This window comes from Plectropomus leopardus, chromosome 8 (assembly GCF_008729295.1).
Source record: "Plectropomus leopardus isolate mb chromosome 8, YSFRI_Pleo_2.0, whole genome shotgun sequence".
Lineage (NCBI taxonomy): Eukaryota > Metazoa > Chordata > Actinopteri > Perciformes > Serranidae > Plectropomus > Plectropomus leopardus.
The window spans coordinates 26675344-26685673 of NC_056470.1; the positions used below are offsets into that span (position 1 = coordinate 26675344).

Genomic DNA, 10330 nt, shown 5'->3' on the forward strand with positions numbered 1-10330 from the left:
GTGAAACCTCTTGTAGATTTGCCAGAAAGGTAGCACCAGGCATCCCTGTTCTGCCAGGCAAGACAGCCATTCAGACCAACAAAACCACCGAACAGAGTAACTCCATGAGGTAAGATCACTTCCTCTGGCCACTAATCCATCAGATGAGGGGAAAAAGAGAAACATTGTGTTGGGTGTTAATAAATTAGTTATAATGGTCATGGCTAGTGTACACAAATAACGCAATCGCATTTGTCCACCCGAGGGCTAAATTGTTATTTTATCTGGTTTTAGGTTATTATTTTATGATCAACTTTATAGATCCTCATTGTTTCACCAACATGTTTTAAAAAGACAAAGGATTTTAGTCGTTAGATGCCTGGTACACTACAGTTTGGGAGATTTTGTACCAATCTTTCTTGACTGCTGCTAGCTTGGCTCCGGTTTGTTTTTAGCCAATTGGCCTGGCAGTTGGTTGCTTTTTTACTGGCTTTGACTGTTGTTTTTTTAACATTTGATGGGCCAGTACACCAACCATGCAACCTGCCCTTTTGGTTTTGTATGGACCAACAATGACTCTGTGTCTGTATGTTTGTGTAGTCACCAGGATGAGATAACCAGAGACCCTGTCTTTGAGATATCTGACAGTGATCTCAAATATGAGAAAGAAACTGACAACAGCCCATCACTTCTTGACAACATAAACTCCCTCCACACTCCTGGTAGGAAACATTCACCCCCACTTGTTTGATTTGTCATGTCTTTCCACACTTTATTTGCAGTTATTCTTAACAGATAATTAAACCAGTGACCATACTTTTTATTTACAGAGGACAGTGAGCCAAAAAAGAAGAAGAAAAAAGGAATCCGGAGATTGTTCTCCGCTTTAAGGAAGGCAATTTTCTGCTGCTTCTGTGTGCACGTTGAATACGACTGAAGTAGTCTGTGAAGGTTTTACAGTATAACTCCCTCTGTTTGGCTCAGTTCAACTTCGTTATTTTCAGTTGCACTGAATCAGACTTAAAATATTTGTGAGTTTTACTGCAAAACCTTTGCAGCTCTTTCTCTGGGCACAGAGGCTCAGTCACTGCTGCAGTCCTCCCACACTCAAAAAACATGCACATTAGCATTATGTCATCAATAGCTAATAAAACTAATTGCAATTGAGTTATAAGTACAGTGCTGTGTTTCCCTAAAACCTGACTGATTGACTACTACAGTTTAACCTTCAGTTTTATTTTAATCACTCTTATGGACATCAGTTTTTCCTTTGCTGCATTCAAACACCTTTCACAGGTATTTAACCTTTGACACCTGTACATAAAGGTTTAATTTTCTACAAAAATGTGGAAATGAGGCAATGAGGAAATTGCAAGAAATTGGTCATAATCCAGACAATAACATGATTTTTTTTTTTTTTTAAAGGGGGGTGTATTAGCAAATTGTCAAAATTTTAAAAAAAAGGAAATTGGGGGAAAAAGTCCAGAAACTATATTAGCAGAGATGCTATGATGGTTGAGTTTTTTCCAGCTGGGAATATTCCAATATGTTTTGATTTTAGGTCAAACCACCATTGTAAACATCTGGTGCAACCCTCAGATTTGATTTTTTTTCGTACCAATAGTGTACTAAGGAACGGAGTAAAACTGTTATGTCTCTCCCTATTTCCATCATCCAGGAATTCTGTTTTCTGGCATGTAATAAGCATCGCTTCCCACAGGGCTGCTACCATGGCTACAGATTTTCAGTCTTTTTTAACCAAATGTTGAGTACAGATGCACCACATTTTATATCATAATCCGAACATTCGACAACAGAAACTTATTTTTTCTTATACCTGAATCATTTTGTGGCCCCTCACATTTATTGGGAGTCCCTAAAATCGAATGGAATGAAAATGGAATTGTATGTTTGAATGCTGCAAGAGTTTTTGGGATTTTGTTGAGCTGTTAAGAAAAGCAAATTTAAATTAAAATGTTGGACTATTTCCCTTCCATTGGATATCTTATTTCAGGCTAGTAGAGGGGAAACATCCAGAACACACATTTAGGTGTTTGTTTAAGTTCAAATTTCTGTTTTGGAAATTCACACGAAAGTGCATACTGAAGATTTTTTATCTTCTGAATATGAAGGGATAAGAGATATCCAAAATCCCTCTGGCAAAATATTAAACCCTGACGTGTCAGCAAAATGAAACAAAAGCCTGACCCTGGCTTTATCAAATGTTCAGATTTTGTTTTGGAAATGTATAAAAAAAAAAGCAAATATTTGATCAAATAACACCTAATGTATATATTTGAAGATAAATCATTAAAAACAAATACATCTTAAAAATACTGCCTTAAAAATCCACCAGGAACGTTTCATATCTAGTAGTTTTAACATAATTATTTGTTAAACCCTATTCACCTTATAGTATCATTTTTTGTCTAAAAACATATGGGATATGATTTTTTTTCTCTCATACTCTGAGCCAGAAATCTTCCTTTCAGTAGCACTTAAATGACACTTTCCAAAATTTTAATTTCCTCTGAGCCAGAAATCTTCCTTTCAATAGCACTTAAATGACACTTTCCAAAATTTTAATTTCCTTTCTATATTCTCAAGGTTTTTACCTTTTAAATGTCTGTTGGCAGCATTTTCTGATTTGTGGAGCGAGACATATCCAAGACTCCCTTTGTAAAAAAAGAAAAGAAAAAAGTTAATTTTAATATTTTAGCAAAATGAAACAAGAACCTAAACCTGGATTTACTCAATATTTAGATTTATGTTCTGAAGTGTATGTAAAATAGTGCATATTTTTTTAAGCTAATGCCTAGTTTGCATATATAAACATAAAATTTCAGAAAACTACGATAATAAAAAAAATGAAAGTTTCATAGTGATAACGGTTAGTTTTTAACGGTCTGAAATACTTTTCAAGTGCTGCACAACTTTCTGATAAAGTGTCTCTTGTAAAGTTACATTTACACTTTCGTTAAGAACAGCACCTGGACAGGTGTTTACTGTCTACTGTGGTGTCAGTGCTTCTTACCATTTGGCACTGCTGAAAGTCTTGCTCAGTCCACAGTTTCACCACGTTGTCCTGCTGTCTTCCTGTTTGGTTGTCCTCTCAGAAAGAAACATGAGTCCCTGAAAGCTTGTTTTTGACAGGCACCCTTATCTTCTCCGAATAAAACACACACGTGAAGCCAAAGCAGCGTCCACTCTGACGAGCTAGCAGTTAGCAGTTAGCCAGGTTGTTTTCAGGAAAACCACGCCAGTTTAAGTCTGGTTGTTTTTTTTTTTTTGTTATCAGAAGTTTGGTTTACAAAAATATCCCGTAGCTGGTAGGCACCGAAGTGTTTAAGTTTCTCTTCAAAAGGCAAACTTTCAACGCTGTGCTGAAGGAGAAAAAAATAGCCGCATCGTCCAAGAAGTTACTAATCACAACTACCTTTGGGCACGCGCACGCGCAGTGCTTTTTTCGCACGCTCGCGGCGAAACTGCGAGCGTGCGGCCATGGAGCCGAGCGCATTTGAAACACAATTTTAACACTATTATATCCCACCACTGCAGCAGCCAAGGATTTTTTTAATGTCATGCGTTGGTCAACTATTGTTCACTTCTAATTTACTGATGGGCTTTTGGCTTTATCCCACTGGCCCCTAATGACCTGTTGCCTTTTTAAATACAGTAGGCTACAGGAATTGGATCCCTAGACAGTATATACATTTTTTTTTTCAGTTTATGGTTTATTTATATGTATTATCTGTATAAATAATATTATTAAATATATAATATATTTTATTTATTTATTCGTATACGCTTTATTTAGATATGTATATACAGTCTATGATTGGATCATACAGAAATGTTAAATGCCTTTACAACCGTTTTGACCAACCAAGAAAAAAACAGAGTTCAGCTGAGAATTTTCCTTTGAGTATGTGTCAGGGGGAAAATGAAAATGATAATAATAATAATGGTTTTAAATTATTTAATACAGCCACAGTTTTGTGTATTTAAATATGGGAGGTCAATTGTATATGGATTCAGTAACAATGCCAACAAACTAACTGGTAATGCTGTGCTACTTGCAAATAATTTAAATATAACATACATCAGATAAAACAAAAAAAGTCAATAAAACGAAAGAGAATGCCTTATAATTAGGTTTAGGAAGTGACTTACAGATGAAAGGGTATTCATGCCATAAACCCTGTGAAAGCAAGCATGTATAAAAATGTGTTTTTTAGGTGTTACATTACATTAACATTCAGCCCTTTGCGCCCTGGATCAACATCAAATTTCTTCTTTCACTAGTTATTTGTTGACTCTTTAAGAAAATTGATATGATTTCTTTCGGAAACATTTGCAAGAAATGTCCCACAAGCAGAAATTAGAGTGACAAGAAAATCACTTAAAAATTAGTTTTAAAAAAGAGGGGAAGATTATTAGAAAACTATCCAAAAATGGGGAAAATGTCCAGAAAACTATTTTAAAAATGTATATAAAATTATGTAACTGAAAAAACATAATAAAATACATTAGATAAACTACAACTAAATTTATTCTGTGATTGAATGTAGTTACTTACTCTCCAACACTGTACAGTAATGTTACAGTTTTGTTTGGTCACGACGCTTTTATTCTGACAGACTCAAACAGGAAGTCAAAGTGTCGTCGCTGCTAACGGAAAACCGACCACCGGAGGACCTGCGGATCACAACATAACGTTACTCCACAGAGAGGCTTTCCACATCGCACAGTGAGTAACAATTTACTCAGTTTTATCCAAACGATAAGCAGGACTATTTCAGCTCGTTCAAAATCAGCCTCGTCTTAACGTAGCGGGTTTATTTCAGCTTATTTACGCAATAAAACAACTTGTCAGTGCCGGTGTCATCTACCGGGGCAGCTAACGGTAGCTGTTTACATAGCTAGTAACGCTGTCTTACGGGTTAATAACAGCTAAGCTAGGTCTATGCGGAGCATTTTCATAGGAAACTTTATTGACGGTATATGATGTATTTTAGTCTGCTTTCTGCTGTCACGCGGGCAGATATAAGCAAACACCAGGAAACCAGCTGACCGCAGTAAGACAAGTGGCTTTTAGGGTAACATTAACTTCCTTGCTAACACGATATTAACTGGCCCATTTAAATGCACAAAGCCTCTCTCGTTTTTTTGCCAATGGCGGGAAAGATATTCAACTAGGTAACTGCATGACTCCGATACGCTTATCGCTGTGTGCAGATTTTTTTCATGCCTTGTTCCATCAGATTTCTCGCTGATTAAGAGGAGCAGTGATACCATGCGGGAGTCACATGAACGACAAGATGAGGCGTAAACAACCAGGAGAAAGCACAGAGTCTGCCTGCCACAGAGAGGGGGCCTGCTGCGTGTAAAGGCCCTGCACAGGCAGCCCCCTGTGTGCCCCCCTCTCCTCAACATATGCAATGAACAGCACCACTGAGACCCCTGCCATCATAGATGGATACGTGTCTGTCAGCTACGTGTTGGTGCCATTTCTCCTCATCACTATTATTGGAATAGTTGCAGCTGTGGTGAGTGGGCGGTTGGTTTGTTTTGCATGAATAACCTACACAAAGTGTAAACCAGGGTGTCTGCAGGTACATAAAAAGTCTTGCATCCAGTTTTATAAATATAATGCCTTAAAGGTTATCATATAGACTTTTATTTGAGTTTGGAGCATCTTAATTTCCATAAACAATTTATAAAATTTTATGTAGCTATCTTTAAGGGTTTTTTTGTCAGAAGGAGTAAAGCTCTTCTACCTGAAAGTTCATGATAAGGGGTTGACAGATTATCATCCTGGCTGATTATTGGGGCCAATATTTGGCATTTTGCTGATTATCTGTATCAGCGTTTTATTTTAATGATTGCCGATTAATTAATTAAAAAGTGCAAAGAAAGTTTCAGCATGTGAGGAACTTTTACTTTGTAAAACCTCAGGGAGGTAGTTTTATTCTTTATTTTCATTTGACTTTATAAAAAAGTTGCTGGGAACTTGTAGTATATGTTGAAAGTTTCAAAAAGTTTTGAGTTTTGATTAAACTGTTAAAGGCATTTAAGCAAAGTTTTGTGTTGGAGTTTGTGATATTCCAAATTCTCAACATTGACAGAGATTTTCATTATTATTGCATATCGGTTCCAAATATTGGTTATCGGCCTCATTAACTACTAATAACCAGTGTCTGACCTAAAAAAACAATATCGGTCGACCCCTATTTATGATGTTATATATCTTTAAACCTGCCACTGAGTCTAACAGTCTTTTGACTTTAAACTTGCTCTTACCTGTTGGCAAAATTAACTAAACTCACTTGAATAACCATATTTCTGTGTAACCAACCTCTACATGGGACCTCACATCCACTACTAACCTTTAAACTAACCTGCAATGCTTGAATAAGACCAAAATGATTAAATTTAAGTGTCTGATACCTGTAGACATCCTGGTAAACAAGCTGTAAAGTTCATCAGAAAAATTACCATCAATGTAAGCAAAATGAAAACGCGCTGTGATACCTCAGAATTGATAGCTGCATATACGCAGTTAACATAATAATCTATTTTGTGTCTTTCAGGTCATGTATATTCGTAAGAAAAAGAGGTAGGCTTTTGATCTTCCTGCATTGTTTTCGTGGCACAATGCTCCTGTGATAAGCTTGATTGCTTCACCGCTGGGACTCGGTGCAAGTCACTAAATCGGTATCTGTTTTCTTTCATTTTGTCCCGCAGAATCGACAGACTCCGTCATCAGCTGTTGCCAGTTTATACGTATGATCCATCAGAAGAACTTAATGAAGCGGAGCAGGAAATGTTGTGGAGAGAAGAGGACACAAGGGTACGATTCACCATCGCTTTTCAAACTTTCAGGGTTCTGTGTTTTCTGGGACATTTTTTACTGCAAGTGGAACACGTTGTCATTGTGAAATCAGAGGAAAATCGCAAGATCAGCACTAAATAAATGTACTTTTTTTTCTACGGCAAGTCAGTGTGACAAATATCTTTCTGTTACAACACTACTGCGAGGAGGGTATACATTTTTCTAAATGTCGACGGGTGGATTAAGCATGCCAGTTCTACCACATTTTCTGCAACAGACATGTCTACGGTTGACTTGTCATATCTCAGTGTATTTTTTTAAACATTGTGGTTGTCTTTGGTTGCGCCATTCACTGTAACAACACAGCAGTTCCTCAATGCGTTAGTCACTTCCTCATCCACATAAAACAGTAGAAAGTATAGTAGTAGTAGTGGTGGTGGTAGTACAAAGGTTGCACTACTCTTTTTATTTGCAAACCTCAAATCCCTCACAACAGCAGTCAATGACTAGTTTTGGTTTCTCTCAGCTGGTCAGACGTTTTGTAAACATGTCTGACACTTTTATTTTGACACAGCATTTGGACTCAAAAATACTTTCTAGGATCAATGTTAATGGTAATAGCAGTTCCTAAAACCAAATCTAATTTAGTGTGGGACTACATGTGGCTATCATCTTATTTAAAGGTAAAACCAAAAAGTGTCTTACCTGCTTCTGAAGTCCTCTTTGATGCTCGCTGTGGTACAAGTAGTCTCGATCAGAAGTAGCTGAAAAACACATATATGATTACAGACAGAATAACACCACAGAAATAAAAGTATTGGTCTGGTTGATTCCAGTCAAAAATCATGCACTGTGCCATAACAAACACTGGGTGGCAGTGTTGGCAATGGGTAGTAAATAAGTAAAACTTACTCATCAAGTTTTACTCCACAGTATAAAATAGGAAGAACAAAGCCTTCACAACAAGTTCTGTGTTTGTTTAAGAGGCTTTTATAAAGTCCCAAATGGGTCGGTACAGCCAAAATCACAAAACATTTTCTCACTTAGCCTCACAAGATTACTTCTTTGTATTAGATAGTTTTGGTCTTATTTGCAGAGACTTCTTCAGCTAATTAAATATAGAGAAAGATATATTGAATTCATTTTTTGTGCTTAAGAAGCTCAAAAGCATCATGTCTTTCCAAAAAAAGTGTCCCTGTTACTGAGGATAAGAAGTACGTTTACATGTACACTAACATTTATTCAGAATATGACATTATTCCACTGTGATATGAGTCGTGTAAACAGCATATTCTGTGTGAATATTCCTAATAAGGCTTTATCACAAATGAAGCATTTTCCTGTTGAGAGATGAGGGATATGCTGCGCAGTCGAACAAGTCAGACATGGCTGGAAACTTCTCCATATTTTGGCGTGATAATTTCATATTAGGGCATGTTAATCGGAGTATGCACAGCTGCATGCATATGGAAATATCAGTGGAATATTCATTTATATTAGCTGTGTAAACAGCTTAGAAGAAATATGGTCCTTTTTTAGAACAAGATTGAATATTTTGAGTTATTTTGTTGACTTTATCCCCAGAAACCAGGACACTGTTTCTGGAAACACATGATTTTACATTTCAAATGTTGAACAGATTGTGCATATATGAATCATCATACACCTCCATTATTTTTGAGGTGGCTGCAGATTTTCAAATCTTACAGTGTCTACACATAAAATTTAAAAAACTATCATGGTGTCAGCACTGCCTGTGAGATAATCTTGTGTGTGATTTGGGTGAAGGAACCCTTTATCATAGTCAGTTTGACATGTTCTTATTGGAAATATTTTCTTGCTTCAAATTTGCCTTTTAAAAATTAAAGTGCCAAATTAAACTGTGCTTGCACTTTGCATTTTATCTCCTCAGATCGTACAAGGCTGGGCTAGAAGTTATCAACAGCGCCGCCCTCTTCTGACCAAAGATGTCAATGCATGATGGAAGTAAACCGTGGCAAAGAACATTTCCCGCGTGGACATAACCCTCAGCCACAGAAATCAGTCGTTTTTGAAGTCATGCACAAGACGTTCTTTGTTTATTTTTCTTTGCTACTGTTTGATCCCTCCTGTTTCATGTACAGACAAGAGTGACTGTTGATTTCTGTAGTTCTGAAGCCAATTCCGTGTGCCTAACAGACCTTCAATCTATTTATTTAAAATTATTTATTCAAACATTTTTTTTACTGTGATCTTCAGCAACTAAAAGTTAAAGAAGGTGGAATCTTTCTAAAGATAAAGGTTCCTGTAGGTTTACTCTGTTGTTTACATGTATTCACTGTTGTTGTGGGCGATATGTGGCAAGCTGTTCCTGTGGGTTGCAGTAGGCATTCGCGCTGACTTTAATTTAGGTGCAGTGTTCACAGTGTGGTAAGAGTACGAATGTTCTGCCCTAGTTAATAGATTATGTAAAGGTTGTTTGCAGTGCATTAAAAACAAATCTGGCTTTTTTGGTTAAATGCTTTTAGTTTGTAATCAATGCATTTGGTGACTTGAAACACTGCTTTTAAATTTAAAGTTTCATATATACATATATATATATATATATATATATATATATATATATATATAAGAGATAGATATGATAGATTAGCTGTTAAAAATGAGTTGAGTGATTTTTATTTCAGTTTCAATTTGAGTCAAACAGTTGAACACACCCTTTTTGGTTCTAATTTCCTCTCAGACTTTAACTAGCTGCCACACGATCCGGATCTTTTTGTGGTTTAGCTAAATCCTATGACTCTTATCAAAGGCATGAAAAGCCAGATATGGAAGTAAATAACACCAACACCCTCTCATCCCCAAAATGAGCCGTGACTAGTGCCCTAAATATGTCCTGTCTACAAGGCATGGCACCAGCACAGATTTACCTCCAGCTGAAGATGAATGCCATAGGTCTGACTGTATCAAGCACTCAGGAAACTCGCTCTTTTTTCTTGATGAATTGTAATCTTTCCTGGCCTTTCTTTGCCTTTGTGAATGTAAACCAAAAACAATAGAACTGTTAAACTGTTTTCGAAGGGGGAGCATTTATGAGTTGTGAACATCCAAGTTTTGGACAGATAATGCCCTGACTCGATCTGCAGGTTTTATGCTTTTTCAAAGATGTTTTCTGTTGCCATATCTGGACCTGAAAACCTGTTCGTCTGTGCTCCCCAGCCATCGTTACATCTGTTTGTTTACTATGCATCATTGAAAAATCAATGAAGTAGGGTAGTCACAATTTATACTGTACAAATATCCAATCATGACATAGATTTGCACTGGTCAAACACGTGGTGAACTTTTCATGGAAGGCTCTGATCTCAGGTTGCGCATGAAAAGTCAAAGAACTACTGATGAACTGCTGACGTAAATGTGAATTTGTCAGCACTGTTAAACCTTCAGACTGTCATACCAGTTTGCTACTTTGAGAGTGATTTGATTGAGGCTGTTGATTAAAGACATGGATCATATAAATAAAATAATGTAACTTTG

General features: G+C 36.7%; 1 protein-coding gene across 1 annotated transcript; it reads left to right on the top strand.

Moving 5' to 3' along the window:
* The first annotated feature begins 4645 nt into the window (after positions 1-4645).
* On the top strand, positions 4646-10330 carry smim29 (small integral membrane protein 29). Its single transcript, XM_042491933.1, has 5 exons — positions 4646-4729; positions 5244-5528; positions 6573-6598; positions 6727-6832; positions 8727-10330. The coding sequence occupies exons 2-5, from the start codon at positions 5421-5423 to the stop codon at positions 8793-8795; spliced, it is 309 nt and encodes a 102-aa protein (XP_042347867.1). The 5' UTR covers positions 4646-4729; positions 5244-5420; the 3' UTR covers positions 8796-10330.

Excerpts from the sequence above, each read along its gene's own strand:
- smim29 (XM_042491933.1), top strand. The coding sequence starts at position 5,421 with ATGAACAGCACCACTGAGACCCCTGCCATCATAGATGGATACGTGTCT. Across the intron at positions 5,529-6,572 it reads TTGGAATAGTTGCAGCTGTG|GTCATGTATATTCGTAAGAA; the intron begins GTGAGTGGGCGG and ends TGTGTCTTTCAG. Across the intron at positions 6,833-8,726 it reads GGAGAGAAGAGGACACAAGG|ATCGTACAAGGCTGGGCTAG; the intron begins GTACGATTCACC and ends TTATCTCCTCAG.